Genomic DNA, 19,684 nt, shown 5'->3' with positions numbered 1-19,684 from the left:
CATGGGTCTTCCAGTATAGTTCAGGGATGATTAATGTTCAAGGTCTAACCCAGATTTGTCTAAAGCAGATACACTTTTTGTTTTATCCAGTGGTTACTGGAGAATTTGTGAATACTGAAAAGTTCAAGACGTCGGTCAAGCATAGAGGCACTGTTGCTCATCGGGATGAGGCATGAGTTGTTTCCCGTGAGCTGCACTGTTGTTAGTAGTTCATCTTTCTCTTGTTTTATGCCACTTTTCTTCAGAAACTTAAGGTTTTGTTTCTTCTTCTTAATTTGAACAACAGAAATAGGGCATTGGAAGAATGCCTTTCAGTGTGTCTACTGTTTGTGTAAACATGATGTGTGATTTCCCTCTTCTCAGTTTCTCTAAGATTTTAGCATGTGTTTGTCATGTAAATTACGATGCTGCATAATCTGTTCATTTAAAGGCGTATATAAAACCCAATATGAAGTTCTGGAAAGTTTATGTATGAAAATTGGTTTTATCTATTTAAATAAAAGAAATGGACATACTTATGCAGCCAGTAGAACTGATTATCAGTTCACTGGAGGTCTGATTGGGCAGATAGCTCATATCCTTGAGTGCAGAGATTCCTGTAATCTTTCCTTCGACCTTTGTTTGCTTTTGTCTTCCCTGCTGATTCAAATAGAAAGCAGTAACATGAAATTAACAGTCTTTGTGTAAAGTCAACCGTTATCTGTTGAGATCCTGCTTGCTGTGGGGAGAGAGGAATGTAGTAGACCATTTGGGAGAAAAAAGAGTGGAAAAAGGAGCATCTGAGGAAAGAGTAAGCAGCAGATAGGGTAAGGAGGAGTGGAAACAAGGGGGGGGATCTTCCAGCATGGAGTAAAAGAGCGATCATAGAAGAGAAAACAGAAAAGTGGTAAATAAGTCTGGTGAATGTTTGAGGGGAATGGGAATATAGAAGTTAACTCTCTGGTATGAATGGAGACCTGGCAGAACAGTGGCAGCAGAAACTGTTGTCTTGAGTTTTTGCAGCTGTAAATACACTAATTGGGAGGAAAAAGAGTACTGTGCTTAGTATTGGGGAGAAGGCCTTGGCTTTCCAAGAAAAGGCACCCAACAAAAAAACCTCACTTTAATTTTAGTATTTTATCATATATTTCAAATAAATTAATTTTCAGGTACAAAGGTTTTCACAATAAAATTTAATTAAATCCAAACATCATCAATTACTGAATGATTTTGTCTTTTATATATTAACTTAAAAGATACTTCTCAATGGCAGTGATAATTCTAGGTTTTATACTCTCCTGTATTCTGATCCCATGCAGGTATGCAAGTGTGCTCATTGGTATGGTGAACAAAACAATCTTTGTGTGTAAGCCAGTTTTCCTGCAAAAGGCATACAGTGTCTGTTTTTAAAAAAGAATGAAACAGGCCTCATTTTCCTGGTTGTGCTTTAAAAAAGTGCTGCAACAGGTCGTACAACTGAACTGTGGGTTCTCCCCTTTGCATAGCAGAGGGAACAGGGACTGGGAGTTCTGCAAGAGTCTGTGTTCTGTGACCCTTTGCAACAGGGACCAGCAACTTCCCAAGGGTGTCGGTGTGGAAACCGAAATTGGAGAAGGGAAGGCAATGAACTTAGTTGAAAACCACTAGAAGGGACCATTGCAGGGTGCTCAGTAACATCAGCTTGGAGCACAGATGCTGGCATGAGGGAAGATTCTCCTCCTGTTTCTCCTCTCATTTTTTTCCGTAAGCCTGTCGCGGGGAGGAAGTGGGAATGGCAGCTTGTCAATGGAATGTTATGGCGTCTCGTTTAGGAAGGGTTGCATTGGAGGAGAAAGAGGGAAGGGCAATTGAAGTACAGGCTGATCAGGTAAAAGAGGAAGGCAATGTTATTGGTGCGGGAAAAGGGAAATAAGGTAATTTTTTTTTTGTCAGAGGAATTTTTTTTTTAATTAAGAAAAAAAAGAGTTGTGGCAGTGAAAAACTACAAGACAGCGTGCCAGATTGAGGAGGCATTGAAAGACAAGTGCTGTTATTTCTATATAGATATAATGTTCTTAGATATAATGTTGTCCTGGTGTTCTGTTCCCCTTCTTCACAGTAAAGGGGTGGCTGAGGAGAGGGTGATGGCAGAATGGCCATCCATTTTCTTTCACTTGTTCTTCAACAGCCTGCTTAACTTCTGCTTCCAATTATTCTACTGATTCAAACATTCATACGTGTTTGCTAACACCATAAGTAATGGACTGATTAATCTTATTAAGAGGTTCAGAAGTGCATGCAGTACAAAATTTAATTTCAGTTTGAACTAATGATTTTTACAGTAGGATATTACCATATATTATCTGCTTTCTTCCCCGCTTCTTGTCCCCCTTTATTCTGGTCTATAAGCTCTGTGAGCTCCAGACTTTAGTATCTAAAAGAATTAATGTTTTAATTGAAATACATGTTCAGCTCTGAGGGTCAGTGGTGTACTGATCCTATGTGAGAACTTTATGTGGATGTTTGTGTATTAAAACTACAAAGCTAAAAAAGCCTTTCTTCTCACTTTTGGGATGGGACTTTGTATGCAGATAGCCTGCTCTGAAGTGAATTGAAGCAAAATGCAAGCTTTGAAAGACAATTAAACAGTTGAATGTTGAGGATTTTAGGGAATATTATGACAACTTTTGGGATTGCAAACATGGAGGCTAGCTGGGTAGTAACCATGGACTTTGAAAAGTTAATGTGTTGAAAGTGGTGTTTTCATAGTCTATGCAAATCTATGATAATGTTCTTGTTTTAAGTGGAGAGTAACATAATCAGTGTTTCATAATGCTTAGTGCAGAGCTTGGTTAATTTTTTTTTATTTTTTGGTTAGAGAAATCAACTGGGATGCCTCCTAAACTTCATAGCATTTATTCTTATTCAGCATTTAAATTGATTGGTGATAATTTAGCTTTGCTATTTTTTTAAAAAGAGAAACCTCTAGTACTGTACTTCACACGTTGTTTTTGCAGTCAGTAAGTATGCAGATAAAGTTCTTTCTATTCCACTTAGCACAATTTGAAATTATCAGCAAGTTAAGTATATTCAACCGCTTATCTACAGAGAGGCATGTAGGACTCCAATTAAGTTTACGTGGATAAATGCAGATTTGTGTTTGCAGATGTCAAGATGACAGAAGCTTAATACTATAAAAAGGCTAATCAACACTGAATATGTTTAGTGTCAGTAAATATTTATAGTGAAAACATTGCCTATGGTTTTGTGCCTTGGCATTCCAAGTTCTGATTTTTAGTGAGTAAAAATGTGGTGTGATATCCTGTTCATAAAGCTGCTATAAGATTTTTGTTTTCTATAAAATTAATTTTATTGTCTTTTTCTTCTTTGTGTTTTCTTGGGAAGACAGGTTAGGAGTTAGGCTGCAGTTTATAAGTTAATGAAAAATCTGGTATGTTTAGCAAGGTTTTAAGGCAGGTGTAATCCAGAGAATGAGGAAGGGAAGGAAGCAAGATAAAGAGACAGGCAGTATGGGGGGTAATTTCTTCTGATAATAACTTTATTTTATTTTTTAATGCGGGCTTCTTCAAATAGTGGTTGCTATTCAGCTCTGGTGAACAATGTGATTATTAAGTGCGCAATAACTACAATTTAACTGGAAAATTAATTGAACCTCAGGAATACGTGTTTGTTATATATGAAACATACAAATATATAAATTTTTATTTCATTAGATCTCCAGAAATTAAATGCTAATCTGCTCTCTTTTACAAATGTATTCTGGAAAATAGTGTGTCAAAGTTGAAATCCAAGAAGTACATCATAAATTGAGCTTCTGCTGATGTAATATTCTATGAAGAATACAGCCAAGTGAAATAAAAAAATAGAGGTACGAGGAACATTGATTATTATTTTTTATTATATTTTGACTTAGAGAAAAGAAGAATATAACTGTTACTGCAGTTCTGCATCAGTCTTAACAGTGTAAAAAAAAAATGACGCTGAAGTGAAATTTTGTTTTCTGGAGGGGAAATAAATTGATACAGTTTAGGATTTTGTTTGTTTGTTGGAAATGTCATGGCTTGTCAGGTTAGCAAATGTGATTTTGTTCCTGGCAGACTGCAGACCTGGTCAAGAAAAAGAAAAATTCCCTGAAAACCACTGCAACATAAATACAATATACTTCAGTTTAGTGTCTAACTTTGCATGAAATAAGCACTGCCTGTTAGCCTCTGTTTGATCCTGTGAGAGTGTGGGGCTAATGTCTGGCCAGTGTTTTGGAAGCAGCAGGTAGTCAGGAGCAAGCTACTCTAGGGGTCCATATTTCTGCAGCGTAGCAGTTACTCACACACAGATGGAGACCTTATGAACTTTGACAGAGGTCGCGCTAAATTGCAAATCTAAAACTTCTAGACTTCTGAAGGATTACACTGGTACTTTTTTTTTTAAAGCCATATGATTGGGAGCATCACTAAAGGTATCAACTCAGTTTTGAGAAATAGATCAACCATGCGGTCGTTGCTCACATAATGATCATGGGGACTGATAAAGATGGCCTTTCATAATACTTTAAAGGGAAATTGTTGCATATTAAACTTTAATTTGCATATGTAAAATGCATATGTTGTGTTGCTTCCCAAACACCTAGGCTTGTCTGCTCTATTGAACTTGTTAAAGGAATTTTGGAGCTTAAGACATTGCAGAAGCCTCTGATTTTTCTGATGTATGTGAGTTGGAAATAGTTAAGATACTCATAGTATTTTTTTGATTTCAGGTCTTTTGGGGCAGTTAGTTGAGACACCAGGCTCTGTCATCTGTCATCAGCCATCATCTCATCAGGGATCTTATAGCAGTTTAGGAAAGAAAAACATGAGATGATCTGGTTACACATTATAGTGTGTTTAAATCAAAGTCGGGGGGCATTGAAGAGCTCCTCTTTGTCTTCTAATTACAGTCCTGAAGCTGTACTTAATAGATTAAAATCTCTGTGATATTTCAACTTACTATTCAAATGGGAAATTTTGGGGGGATTTTGTAGCAGCCAGGGGAGGACTTTATTTGTTTCCAAATTATAGTCATTTAGCATAAGACTTTTTTTTTTAATTTTTTGTTTAGTGGAGATACAATGTGAGTTTCATTTAGTGTTTATGAAATCAGGGTCCATGAATGACTATATGGTCACAGGCAGCAAGGAGGCTGATCCTTTTTTAATCAAATGGTCAAATTTTTATCTTGTCATCATTGAACTGATTGTGTAATGTGCTACTTAATGGCTCATGAACTAGTCTTTAAAGCTATGACTTCATGATTCAGTGAGGCTGAGTCAGACTCCGTATGTTGAAAGTGGTTTCAGTGACGGCCACACAGAGAGCTTGAAAATTCACACCAGCAGCAGACTGTAGGGGAAAAAAGCTTTGAAACTGTTTGAACTGGTCTGCGTGTAAAATAACAAGAATGTTATTCATGCTTCTAAACTGGAAAAACACAAAGGGAAAAGAAGTAGGAATGCAAAAGAATCTCCTTCTGTAGCAACAGCAATTCGCAGTCACTGTACTGCTAGTGTTTTTGTTTTGGTGAGATCTCGATAGGGGAAGAAATCCAAATAGCTTAATTTACAGTTGAGAGACCTGAGTTTACAATGAATTCTTATTCATCTTATTTTAAACTTGGGCTATTAGAAAAAATGTGCAAATAACTTGCAAAGTCATGTCATCACTGTATTAATCATAATAACTTGTAAGTAAACATATCTAAAGTTGAAGTTCGAAATCGTGTGCTTTACAAGAGATATGGATGCACAGACAAGTTTTTACAAGATAAACTAGTTTGTGATGTGCTCTGCATTTTATACTTCATGGTGTGCACCTAACACCAAAGTTCATGTGACCTGGAAAATGAAATGTGGTTTGGAGTTGCCTGTCCCTCTGACACTGAGAGGAAAGAATTTGAATTACTTTGTATTTCCTGAAGGGTGAGAATGTGCATACTGCAGAGCTGAGGTTGGATAACCTCTTTCCTATATTTATCCATACCTGAAATGGATGCAACAGCTGCAGCCAACGCTTACAGTTTATGCTCCTGAATTGCATGTCTATTTCAGCTTCTCTTAAGAAATATTAATGTTTATGAAGCAGTGTTATTCTGTGTAGTCATATTGGGATTGAGCTGTGGTGGCTCTTCAAATTTTCTGTTACAATCTTTTTCCAAAATTGAGAAGACAGTTGAGATAAAGATGGTGTTTTTCTCTTACCTGCATAATCTTAAACTTTCCAGGCATGACCTGTGTACTACTCTCAAAAGAGAAAGTATGTTCTCTTTGAAAATTGTTTGGAGTGCAGTAAGCAGAAGATAATTTAAATTATACTGGGATTTTTTTCTCCGGGTTTTTTTTTTGCACCTCCTTTCCTCTCCCACCTCCTATAAAGACTTTTTTGTATTTAATAGTTTAGTGAAATGACTTTTAATGACCATCGTATTCGGTGCTAAACTGCAAGTAGTTCTGGCAAAGTGCAGTTTAGCATTAAGTTATGAACTTAGTTACACAGCTATGTTAAATTCAAAGAAAAATAAAGCTTGAAGGATTTCAGAAAGTCATCTAGTCCCACTGCCTGAACTAAGGTATGCCAACTATATCTGCATCCTGATACAGGTGTTTCTTTAACTTGTTTTTAGACATTTTCACTGACTCCAGAATCTTTCCCTAGGCAATCTTTTTCCAGTGTTAACTGTCCTGAGTACATATCTTGTGCTGTCATCTACTCTTGATTATGTTTTTTCCAGCCTGCGCTGGAAATTGGATATGGTTTATTCCTTTCCTCTCTGAGAGAAAGGGGCAGAGGACTTACTGTTTTGTGTGCAAGTATCAGACTGACACTGGCAGCATCCTTTGAGCTGTGTAGCTTTAGATTGTGTTTGTTAGAAGTTGTCTTTCTTTGTTGGCACAAAAAGCAGGGGAAAAGAAGGGAAAGAAAAATATGAAATAGAGAGAGGAGACAGGCTAAGAAGTGGAATGAAAGGGGATGAAGAAATTCAGAAAAAAATATAAGAACAAAGGTGGCTATAAGGGCTCTATGATAAGTAATTTTTTAATTAAAGAAATTTTTTTTGGGGGGGTGGGGGCTATATGCCTAGCAGGGTCATGGAACGGTGCTAAAGGGGGAACAGGGCATTTGATAAAAGAATTGGCCAAGCAGGGTTGGATAAAGGTATATACAGAGCAAGCAATAGATTTCTTTGTTTTCTAAGTTCCACAGGAGTCTTTTATGACTTACAAATGATAAAAACGTTATAAAATTATACATAAGTGATAGAACTTTTTACTATCTTTCATAACTGTGATTGGAGTGTAACATGGCACATATCTTTCACAGGACTGTGCGTATATAAGGTGGCAGGGTTCACTGGAATTGGGCTGATACGGTCATGACTAATCTGTCATTTCAAGGAGATGGCTCTGGTCTTGCCTGCATCTGCTAGGACTGAACCAAAAGTCTCTTGGTTGTGCTTGCTGTCATTTACTTAACTGTTTGAATTAGGCTTGGTGAGGTGAAAATTTGGAAGGTTTACTTCTTAATTAAACTGAGTGTTTAAGGAGGGTATCTTGAGGCAGGAGTGGAACAAAACTGGTATATCTTCATTGATTACATCAGTTCTATGGTCTCTAGGTTGTGAACAAGTATTTATTCTACAAAGGTAAGAGCTCATATTTTTACAAGTTGTTTCCTACTGTAATTTGTGATTAATATGTTTACCTGATTTTGTATTGATTTTTTTGTTTTCAGGTGTGGCTCACAATATTTCTTTACTGCGAGAAGTGATCATCCATCCACGCTTTGTTCAAGGAGACATCAGCACTAAATTCCTTCCTGAGGTCTATCCTGATGGTTTTAAAGGTTTGTTCCATTTGGGAATGTTTCTTTTTTTCTTGAGAGGTGGTGTTTCTGATTATTATTCCTTTATATTTCTAGACTGGCGTGTTCCCCAATCAGTCTTTACTTTTTTTTCCTCAAATTCATCTGTGCATACATGTGATTAGAGTTTTTAAATAATGCATAATATAATTAACACAGTTACTTTCTTTACTTTCAAGAATGCAAAATATGTCCTTGTAGTAAATGAAATACCTCCTAAGTAAAGAAAAACAATTTGTAGGTGATACGAAATATGTAAAATAAACATCAATTCAACTCTACCATGCTATTGTGCTTCATTACAAACAGTGCTCCTACTGTTAACTGAAGATAAAATTTCTTTACTCAACACTATTGCCTCTCCAGTGAGTTTGTGCAGCATCTTTAGAATCGCCCTTTGGCACCCTTTGTATTCATTGTCTGGAGGATCTGGCCTTTTATCAGACTATTTCAGTAACCTGGTTGTAATACTCATTACACACAGTAATGGGCATCACCTTGAAACTGTTAACTCATACGCTATGTTAACATAAACACAAATGCAAATGTTTCTTTACAACATCCCAAACAACTCAGTTGCAAAAGTGTGTAACAACAGTTGGTAGAGAAATATAAGTAAACAAGTAGATTGGTTTCCTTTCACAAGGATCAAATTTTAAAAGGTTGTCTTCTCTCAACCAATCTGCTGTAGATGCTTTCTTGATTTGTGTGGTCAGAGACTCAGTCCTTCTTATACAGTCCTCACACCTCAGCTGGCATTCATCAGGCAAAAAAACCTCTTCCTTATTTAAAAAAAAAAAAAAGACAATGTTTATAGCTCATCATTCATGGGTCCTTTATGAATCCCATTGAGATTCCTTTCCTCGCCCATTCATCATTAATCCAGTGTGGCAGAATCCTCATCCCACTTTGGAGATGACACTGCCAGATCGACAGTCACTGGACGTGACTGGAACCTTGCCAGATTCTAGTCTCATTAAGGAGCAGAACAGATTTTTCTTACCTCAGGACTCAGTGTTTGAGTTTGGTGCAAAGAATATTCATCTACAGAACTACTTCATATCGTGATGTAGTTGGCAACTCTGTGATACAGTCCTACATGTGGGATTAATGCATCCAGCTTGTTGTTGACTCTTGACTGCGACCAAAGCAATAGGAATTAGTCACCTTAGGTGGCACTAAGCTTGTGATGGTTGAAGCTCAAATGTTCCTTTGTTGTCTTTGCTAAGATGACACTAATCTTTAGGTAACTCAGGTGGCTTTCATCCAGCATAGACTTGAGGGTACTCTGATATCTGCTGAAGGCTCAGTGCTGCTGATTAGCTGGTCTGTCCCCCTTCCCTGACGCTTTAATACAGAATCCCATGTTCTGTCTCTTCGATGGTTCTGGGACTTGTCAGTCCTTTTCCTCAGTGGATTCAGTTCCCTAAACCACCATAAACTGCATTTTTTTATTGTTGTTGCTTTTGTTGAGGTAGTTTCTTGAAAGTTCTTGGGTTGACTTAGCTCATGAAGGAATCTGGTGAACTTCAGCAGATGTGCAAAGTGAATGGCAGGCTGGGAATGGGGAGAAGGGAATGGTGGAGAAAGATGAGGATGCAAGATGTTTATACCGTGTTGTGAAAAGGCTGCCTCACCTCACACACAACTGGGAACAATAAAAACATAAGCCATTCTACCCTTATTTATAATAATGTGTCTGTTGGGGCCCTTGGTCACTTGTAAGAAGCTGGGACAGGTTTTGCTGACCCAGTAGGAGACCCCTTGCTCTGTATTTTTGACGATGGAAAGGCACTCTTGTGTTCTGTTCTTTTATTCTTGTTTTATATTGCAATGTTAACCTGTATATAATCAGTTAATTACTTGTTGGTCCACAAATTGCAGGATGATTAGGGTTTAACTCTTTTTCTTCTCTTTTTTAAAGTAAGTGTTCATTAACAAAACAAAAGTTTGTTTATTACAAGTTATTTTAAAATACTGATGTGCTGAAACTAACCTTGCTCAGGGTATGATTAGTGTGGGAAAACAGCTGCTGTCATACCCTTTTGTTGTCTATATGGGGGATGGATGACTAGAATGCGGCTGGCAGTGGGTCAGCTGGAGTGGGTTATTGCTCTGAGCACACATGCATGTTTTGGGAGGAGTGCGGATCTGAGGGTGGGTGCAGCAACACTGATTAGATCAGATGACACAAATACATCTGTCTTAGAGTGGCCTCCAAGCACTTCGCTCACAGAATAAAAATGTTTGCCAAGCATGCAGGAGTAGCCCATACTATTAGATAGAGTATTGTCAGATGAGCTGTCCTTCTCCAGCTTCCAAGCAGTGTGGGATGCCTCTGTACTTCCTAACTTGCCTGGTGAAAAAGGAATAGAATATCTATTATCCCTATTTTATAGGCACAGAAAGTACCTCTATTTTCACAAAGATCTAAGAGGAGTCCTTGACAAAGAACAAATTAAACTCAAGGATCCTTAGGTTAGTATCCTATCCATTGGATCATTCTTTGTGGTTCAGTCTGTTTCACAGTTAATCCATCTTTTCCTGGATATCTGTTTGAATGCTGAGATTTTTTTTTTAATGGTCTGCTCTTCCTTGTTATTAAATGACATCTCAAATGCTTTGGTCCATCTCTTTGGGAGAGACATCCTGTGCAAATGAGAAATGAGGCATTTTCCAAGAGGTTATTGCAAAAACCATACCAAAACAGAGGGAAGAAGGAAAGAGAATCCATTACTTGCCCCTCTTCTAGCATGTTTGCCTGATTTGGGTGGAGAGGAAGAGCAGAAGTTCTGATGGACAATCCTTTATGTAAACTGATTTCTAATACAGAAGGGGAGAAAGAGGAAACCTCTCTTTCCTGCAGTTGTGTATTGGCTCCAGAGAGTATCTGTGAGGTGAAGGCTTTTAGATACATTGTGTTTGTTATAATAGTATGGGTTGAAGGGATTGATTATTGCACTTTACTCAACACTTACTAAACCACCCCTGGAATACTGTGTCCAGTTTTAACCCTCTCATGCATATAAGAAAGATGTCAATAAACTTCAGTAAGTCTAGTGAAGAGCCACCAGGGTTGTGGTGGGGTTGGAACAGAGGACCTATGAGGAGAGGTGGGAGAACCAGGCTTATTTAGTCTGGAAACAAGAAAGCTTAGGGTGGACCTAATGGCAGCCTTCTCATACCTCTGAGGGGCTTTCCAAGAAGACAGAGCCAGGCTCTTCAGTGAGGTACACATAAATTGGAGATTTTCAAGACCTGACTGCACAAGCCTCTGAGCAACCTGGTCTGAACTTGATGTTGAAATTGCTCAGTGGGGAGGGGGGGCATAGTGAATAAACTAAAGACCTTCCAAGGTCCCTTCAGTGTCAGTCATTCTATGATTCTGTTATGAACGAAAGCGCTTTTTAAGTGAATTGGGACTGTAGGTATGACTTTTAAGTCTGGAGACTTTTGTTATTAGTTGGAGGGAGGAATGCACCTTCCCCTGGCTGTGTTACTGTTAGAAGGGAGAGGATGGTTGCTGTTAACTCCATTCATCTTCTCCACACTGGAATCTAATCTTTGCCTTCATTTTATGAAGCTACTGGATTATAAAAATTGACTTAACAAATAGCTTACTTGACTTTCTTCTTTCTGACAGGTGAAGCCAAGAAACATTTCTTGGTCTGTCACTAATCCCTTTATAGTTCAAAATAGTAGAGGTTTTCTTTCTGTATGCTATAGCATCCATCTTATAAGTGATCATGAGCTTTCTGAGAGACATCTTCACTATTCTGAATGGTTTGAGATTGCATATGCAGGCAATATTGTCTGTCTTTTACCATGACTATCTGGGTGGAACAAATTAAAATCTCTAATAACATGCAACTTTGTTTTCTGCCTCAGCCTACTTGGTATACATGCCAATATCTGTAACGGTCAACTTCAAAATCCATTGGGGGAAAACTTGAGCCAAAACAGAACCTAGGAATGATATAAACATTTCCTGCATTGGTATGGATCTGAATTATGCATTGTACTTTCTATCTTACCCATTTTGCTTTTAATTTTTTTGCTTCCCAATCAGAAAACAGTCACTTTTCAAGTATTAAGTAACAGACCCAGACACATAACCAGGGCTTGTTTGTTTTGTGGTTTTTTTTTCCTCCTGTAATTGATAGTAGGAAGCGCATTTCTAGGACAAAATGCAAATGAGGCTGTTATGGGAAAAATGACCTTTTATGTAATTTGATTTGAAGTTGGTTATGTAAAGTAATTGCGTGAACCTTTTTGACTCGGCTTGGGGGATACTGGGATAATATTGATTTAAGCAATCATAACATCAGGGAAATGAGAGAATACTTTTTCCTTGTCTTCTTTCTGACCAGGGTTCTGTCATTTAGTAGTAATAGATGCGTGCGATCTAGTTTTAAATAATATGAACAGTGCTTCCACTCCTTCAGTTGTGACTTAATTTTATAGCCATTAATCCAGTTTATGTTCACCTTATATAATTCAGTTCAGTGATGATAGTGAGAATGCAAAAGTATATCCCAGGTTGAGCAGAGAGATTTGGGAGCTGATTTACGTTTTATGGTGGAGGTGAAATCTCCGTGTAGCCCGGGAGTCTGCAGTGATGAGGGTAGGAAAGAGCAATGACAGAACTTCCCATGTTGAAAGCTGGGGACCCTTTGCTACTTACTCGTTTCACTCCCTATCAAGGCAGCACTTTGACAAATGCCCCAGAGGTAGCTTTGTTACTTTTCAGATCGATCTTCTGCATGATGAACGTGAAAGGCTGTGGTATTATATCTTTATTGATGGTGAATATTAACTTATGCCTCAAGACATCCAATTGAAATCCCGAGGGGTAGCTTGTAAGGTAAAATAAGACTTGAAGTGAAACAAAAGTATCGCTATCTGGCACATTTGTGTATTTCCAAATATAGTAATGTAATTGAAAGTTTAACTTTGAAATTGCCTAAAGTTCTGCTGAGCATAGCAGCAGAGCAAGAGCAGAAGGCAAGGGATATGGGGCTGGAGTTCAGAGAACTAAGGCAGTCTGTCCTGTATAATAAAGGTAAATTGCCATCCCTAGGAAGCAGCCTTTAATCAAGGTTCTGAGGTATGTCTCCAGAGTTATGCCAAGGACATTCTGTGGTAGGATTGTATCTTCATTGCCAAAGACCAAAACCTGATTTTGGTATGCTCCTGTTAACAGTTTATATTATCTCAGAGACTTAAGAAAATAGATGCAAATTGCCCACATTGGATACTACAGTCATGATGGGTTTTCTGCTTGCCATGTCTGTGCCACAACTAATGCAGATAGTGACAAATAGAGAAAGTGGATAAACATTTTTTTCATGTTTGTGATAATGAAGAGGTGAATGTAACTCTTGATCGGCTGTTAACCTGTTTCAAATTATTGACCTTTGTTCACTGTTTAGAGTTTGATTTTTATTGTAGATACAGGGAGAAAATAGTTTTTGCATCACAGCAAGTGCAAAAGCAGTTATTGATTTCATCCAAGATGAAGGTCATGCAATAAAACCTTCAAATTGGGATCTTTCTAGTTTTACCTTGTTCCTTTATATGAGGTGATAGTACCAGTGTGTGTTGGAGCAGGTGGGAACTTGCATTTTTGGTCACATGGACTTGTCATGCGTGTTAGGCAGGGTGACTGAAAAGCGAAGGTTTTAGGATGGATTTCTTGATGTATCTTTAGCTGAGACAGGTAGACAAATTACCAATTTTAGATACAGCATTTTGGAAAAATGATCTCAGAGCTTCTTCACTGTGTGTAAACAACTGGAAAATTGGCACAGTTCAGAGCCAGATAGTTGATGTTATTGCACTGCATAATTATAGAAGGCTTATATATACATGTATATGTATTTGTATATATACACAAATAGTACAAAAGTTCAGTGTTTTTTTACTTTTGTTTTGCAATAATTTTTCCTAGTAACTGGCAAAGGAAAGATCAAGTTTGTTTCTCAAGCCAGTTCCTCAACCTTTCAACATTTGTATTTTTGCATACGTTTGTTAAAGTGAAGGCAGTTTCCATTTCAAGGCAGATAAAAAATAATAAACACTGAACGATGGAAGTTGCAGTAATCTGTAGCCAGAATATGTTAATATGGAATAAATTTAAAAAAAAAAAAAAAAAGCAGATTTGCTGGCTTTTGTTATTTTTAAATTTACATTTTTTGGCCTGTGACAGTTCCTTTGTACTGTTAGCTGGAACTGTAATGAGTGTGTTTCCATCACCGTGGCATGATTGCATTGCTGAGTGGACTCCAAGCAGCCTCTTTACCAATCCATATGTAATGTGCTCAGTGGAAGGACGGGTCCTGTGCAGAAGACATCCTGTTTTGAAATGGTGCACTTGTTACTGTAAAGTCTGCTCCAGTCCTTTTCAGAGGTCTCCATTCTGGGTTTTCCTGAGAACCCTGTTAGTCTTATTTTATGATATGGGTAGAAATTATCACTCGCTAGTGACCAGTACCAGGGAATGTGAGTTAACATTACATGCAGTAGTGCTGAGGCGATGGGAGAGTAGAGGTGTAGAAAGGAACTGTGTAGCTGTTTCTCTGCTGCAGGACTGGAAGCAAACGTGCCCCATTGAGCAGAGTTGCTCAGGGAGATACAGCCTTCTGAACCCCTTCCCCACTTCTTCCCCCATCCCTTCATGTGAATGTGTACTTGCCATGGATGATGGCATTTGCTGTGATACATACACATGAAGGTCTGCTGAGGCAGACAGCAGCTGCATAAAGCACTTTTTGAGACCTCTGTCGTAACTGCATTCAGCTAAATCTTTCAGTCTTACCTTTATCTTTTTGTTTAACTTTATTGCCTTTTCCTCTCCTCTGGCTTTTGAAACGCCCTTGCTTTCATCTGTGCGAAATCTCTCTCCTGAGGATAAAGTTTGCCTCTTTTTCTCCATGACAATTCATCTTTGCACTGCTTGTCCTCTTCTATGTCAGCTTTGACTTCCTGCCATTGCCTTATGGACCGACTACTTTACTTGTCCTTTTGCTCCCTCTCACTTCAGTTTTGACTGTTCTTCTTTTCTGGTAATGCCAGTCTTGGCCACCTATTTGCCAGCTTCTCATACCAAATCTGTGTTGTGTGGTTTCTGACCTAAAGGTTCTGACAGGCAAAGTTCTGTCACTGTGCTCTGTCTTTTAGCCTGCTGAATGGACAATTGAATTTCTAGTTAACTTCACTTTCTGGAACAAGGCCAGGTTGGGAGAAAACCTGCTTCCAATCGACCTGGTTTCCACCTTTTTGTCCAAACCTTTATTAGCTTGCCTGCCTTCAGATTGTAGGCTACTTTGAGCCATTTTCTGTTTAAGAAGTGCCAAACATGACTTTGACTTCATTATCACAAACTGATGATTACACAAAGGGACCTAGGGCTGACAAATAGTTTTATCCACATTTATTTCTGGGGTTTATATTGTTGTGTTATCTCTTTTGCCTGGAAGATCTGTAGCCTTTGCAAGATAAAGTACTGAGAAAGAATGCTGTATATTTTGAGTAAGTCCTAATGTACAGATGGATTCCTTACCAGCATGAGGCACAATATGTCAACCAGTGACATTTCAATAACGAAAACAAGATGCTGCAGCATCGTTCAGTTCTTTTTCTTTCAGTTGTCAAATTGTTTTCAACAGAGATACCAGTGTTAGCAGTAGGGCTGATCTGTATGAAAACATGCAATTTAAACTCTGAAACTCAGAGCGTCTGCTATGCTGAACCTCATCTTAATTTAGGGGAAAAAAATCTAGATTTCATGTATAAGGACTGAACAGTGTTTTCACTAATAGTTGTTACTTTTTACGTCTGTGTTGGTCTCTGGTATCTAATTTTTTTTAACTGCTTTTTGAAAACTAGGACACAAGTTGACAGATCTTGAAAGAAGAGAATTACTGGCAACAGCAGCGTCTTTGTATGTGGCTGAACAACGGAGATCACAGCGATTTCTAGGGACTCCAAGGTAGGTTCATTTCTAGGAACTCAGATGTGCTGATGCGTTTTGTTAATGGCATCTTCTCATGCACGAGACACACTGGTGAGAAACTGCATGGTTTCTTAATATAGTCTGTTTTTTCTAAATTCAAATGGGCTGTGGCTTACATTTCCCTACTCACACAAGTCATACATGATTATTTTTATTCTGCATATTAGCAAACTAATAGGCACAAAAATGTGTTACAAGCCAGTACAGTAATTAATGCACATCAGGAGTTTCATTAATGCAAAATGTTGCTGCATTAGTAACTAACCACAAATTGAGCATCACAAATTTCCCATGTGCCCATTTGAAGCGATCTAAGTACTTTGGGATAATATGAATATTCAGCTACAGAGCTTTAAAATATTGTGGATTCATGAGTAATTTGCTACCTTGATGAAGAACCTTAATAGTTTAGGGTCTAATTCTGAAAACCTAACTGGTAAATGCTAGAAGAGTCAGCACCTTGCTTTAAGTATGTTTTTTGGTGCTTTTGTTCCCCCACTCCCTCATTCTTTTGGATAGTAGCTGCTAGTAACCTAGGTAGTACTGTTAATTGGCCGGCCATTGCAGTACCTTGTGTCAAAATACTAATTCACTTCTTCGGCTTTTTGGAACAGTATGCTTTTTTCCTCTGGGATATTTCTAGCTTTCATTGTCCTCCAGCCCATCATTGTCAATGCCTTGAGACCTTCTATTTGAACAATTGAATTTGTGAACCTTGCTTGGGTAGTTGGTGTTTGCAACAGCTGCATACAGTGAATTCAAACTTCAGCATGACTCTTTCTTCTTGCCTCACATTCTTCAAGGTAGTTGCGTGTGTGTGTTTGTGTGAGAGAGCGGGAAGTCAGAATGCAGGATAGACGTTATTCACATTCCATGCCAGTGGTTTGACAGTGTATCCTATAACTGATTTTACAGTGGTCAGGAATAAATCAAATGTGGTTTCAAGCAGTCTTTATTTTTATTTGTACCCACAAAGATAAATAGTACCATATGGTGTTTAAAAAAAAAAAAACCAAACCAAAAAAAAAAAAACCCCAGAAAAAAAAAAGAAAAAAAGAAAGAGACACTTGGAGCAAGCATAATGGCCTTGTAATATATAGCATATGCAGGGCTCGGTCATTGCTTGCCTTATGCACCTATAGGGGAAAGTAAAGCACCTTTTTATTTCCTTCCACAAGTTATATCCTCCATAGCAAATGGCATAAGGAGAAGAACAGACACTCTAAGGCCACTCTTCCCTAAATAAAAGATGAATGAGGGAAAATGAGGAGGAGCCTCGATTGTAGTTTTTGTTGGCCGGCATAGGAAGTTAAGTAATCTGGTACTGCTATAGAGAAGTAATGGATTACTTTGTACATAGAGTAAGGATAGGAATTGTTGATTTAAGTAGTGATTCTCAAACTGCTGTTGCATTCCCTGCTCTGATTTGAGATTTTTTTCCTCTGGCCTGTAAAATGTTCTTATTTGCTAACAAGAAAAGAAAAGAAAAGGAGTCCAATTGCTGGAGAATCTTTTAATGTTTTCTTTCTATTGCAAGTATTTTCTTTCAGTACTAGATATCTGTGTATCTTAATAAAAAAAGATACATACAACTATTCTGAGACGTCAAATATGTAAACAAAGTATTGCATTGAGCAGTTAGGCATGGTCATTCATCTCTTTGTGCTGCATCAGGGAAACAAATACACTCCTGCTTTGAAGAAAAATTAGCTTATTTTTTGAGTCCTCCTAACTTAGCTTCCTCCATTCCAGCATGAGCAGAGAAGGCAGCGGAGTCTGACCACATGAAGTTTGTGGTTGGTAAGATTAGATTAAGGTCTGATTTTTTCAGATTTTAAATGATGCAGCTAACAAATCTTTTCAGTACAGGGAAGATCACTTTCTTCTGCCATGATGGGGTGTACTTACGTTTAGCTCAGCTTTCAAAGGATGATCTTTTCTGTCTGTTGTGACATATGCAGCTCTGGAATGAATCCTTCAGAAGTTGAGCCTTAAATTTTTCTCAAAGTGGCATCTGAGTGTGGTTCTTAGTGAATAGGTCATTGTTTCAATCCACGTATATTGTTAGATCTACTTGTCTTAGTGATAGTAAAGCTGCCTGTTTGAGGCCAAATAAGGACAAGGTTAATGCAGAAGGCTTACTGGTATGTAACTTCTGAAGAAATCCAAACCTGATAATGATACCCCTTCCCCAAAATCATGCAGTTCCTTCAGAGGAAGAGTCAAAGAAACAAAGGCAGAATGAGGTCAAAGGATTGTGCAGTGTCCTGGGCAGAGTTCTCCACTCCTTAGAGCAGCTAGTGGACTCCCTCTAGAGGGGACTGAGGACTGTGGAGCACACAAGTTACTGCAGTCCCATCAAGGATCCCTCAAGGCATCTCCTTAACTTACCCAAACTGCATCTGACTTTTTGGAGGTGTTCCATGTCATGGGTACTTTTTAGGGAGCAGGATTGTGGCCATAGAAAGCACATCTTTATCGGTATGACTGCGATCTGTTTGAAAAATACTAGTAAATAAGAAGTGTGGAGTAGGAACTTGTGCTACTGGCAACAAATCAAAAAGGCCAGTTGTAATCTTGGATGCGCTTCACTGTGGCAGAATTGGGCATTTGGAATCTGTGTGAATTTTAAATCCATGTTGGAGGATGTAAGCGGATTAGACAGACTGCACGTTCCAGAGTTGATCCATAACATTCTCCTGATGGTTTGGAAAACTACGTTGCCGTGTTGATGATCATCTTCAAAATTTCAGCTCTCTGGCACTATTTATGTTGACAGCATTTTTTTCTTTTGCAGGCACTGAAAGCAATTGAGGAATTTTTGTGTGAGGAATTGCACTGAGAAGTAGTATTTTGAAATCATGCATTATTTCTTCTAAACTTGTCACAGCTGCCAAATAGACAATTTTTTGCTGAACTTGAGTTATATGCTTATCTTTGGGTTTGGTTTGTTTTATTTTCCCTTTTGGGAGCCATATGTATAATATGCATTCTTTTCACAACTGCAGGGGTATTTCGAGTTCCCTTTTCCCCCCCCATGATTTATTCAACCCAAGCTCAAGGATTGTTATTCTAGCCAGCTAGATAGATAGAAAGAACCATGCTTGGAAGTCTTCACAGGAGCTCCAACTTTCACTAGCAGTGCTACTGAGACTGTGATCAGATGAAATGGAGCTGAGCCAGATCAAGGAGTAGTTGTCCCAGCCTGCTTCTACCTTGGTCTCTGCCTTTTCCCTCTTCCTCCTCCAGGTATGCAGGTGCGATTTTGTGTGTCGTTGCGTTCTACTCTGGTTCTGCTAAAATGACCCATATTAGCCTAGAAACAGATAGTAATACTTTAGATCATTCTGACAGAACCAGGTTAAGTACTCATGACATGAGAAATTATTCTGCAAGAATTAGGAGGGTGGGAATGTGTAGCAAGGAGGAAGAGATGAGCAGAGGATGGCTCGTAAAAGGGATGCAGAGGTGGGTCTTAGCTCTGTGCCACAGCAGCCTCATGAGGGGGGTTCTCCTCTACAGTCGATGATATTTGCAGGGACGTGACTGGAAAATACGCATTTTGCAGTCCCCTGGGTGACTGAATCAACTGTAAGGTTCTTGCTGAAATGCGCTCTGATGATCAGCGATCTATTGCCTCATTAGGATCAAACACCCAACTTTCTTCAGCTAGTTTCAATTAGATGTGACCCCTGTAGTGGGATTCTTTGTTGCAGTAGTTTGTTGAAGTCAATATAGGCCACAAGCTGAAGGCTGATTTGCCTTTCCTGTGTTAGAATAAATTGTATTATGATTTGGGTGG

At 38.4% G+C, this 19,684-nt stretch overlaps 1 protein-coding gene across 10 annotated transcripts in view; it reads left to right on the top strand.

The window, feature by feature from the left end:
* The window catches only part of PCCA (propionyl-CoA carboxylase subunit alpha), a 291,279-nt gene that overhangs the window by 141,836 nt on the left and 129,759 nt on the right, over window positions 1-19,684 (top strand). For all 10 annotated transcript variants that reach the window (XM_075137806.1, XM_075137817.1, XM_075137809.1 and 7 more), the window contains 2 exons: window positions 7,740-7,850; window positions 15,756-15,858. In XM_075137806.1, coding sequence (XP_074993907.1) covers window positions 7,740-7,850; window positions 15,756-15,858 — 214 coding nt within the window. The remainder of the gene's footprint in view (window positions 1-7,739; window positions 7,851-15,755; window positions 15,859-19,684) is intronic.

The sequence above is a fragment of the Calonectris borealis genome, chromosome 1 (assembly GCF_964195595.1).
Source record: "Calonectris borealis chromosome 1, bCalBor7.hap1.2, whole genome shotgun sequence".
In the NCBI taxonomy this organism is placed as follows: domain Eukaryota; kingdom Metazoa; phylum Chordata; class Aves; order Procellariiformes; family Procellariidae; genus Calonectris; species Calonectris borealis.
This window is presented reverse-complemented; position numbering and strand designations above follow the sequence as displayed.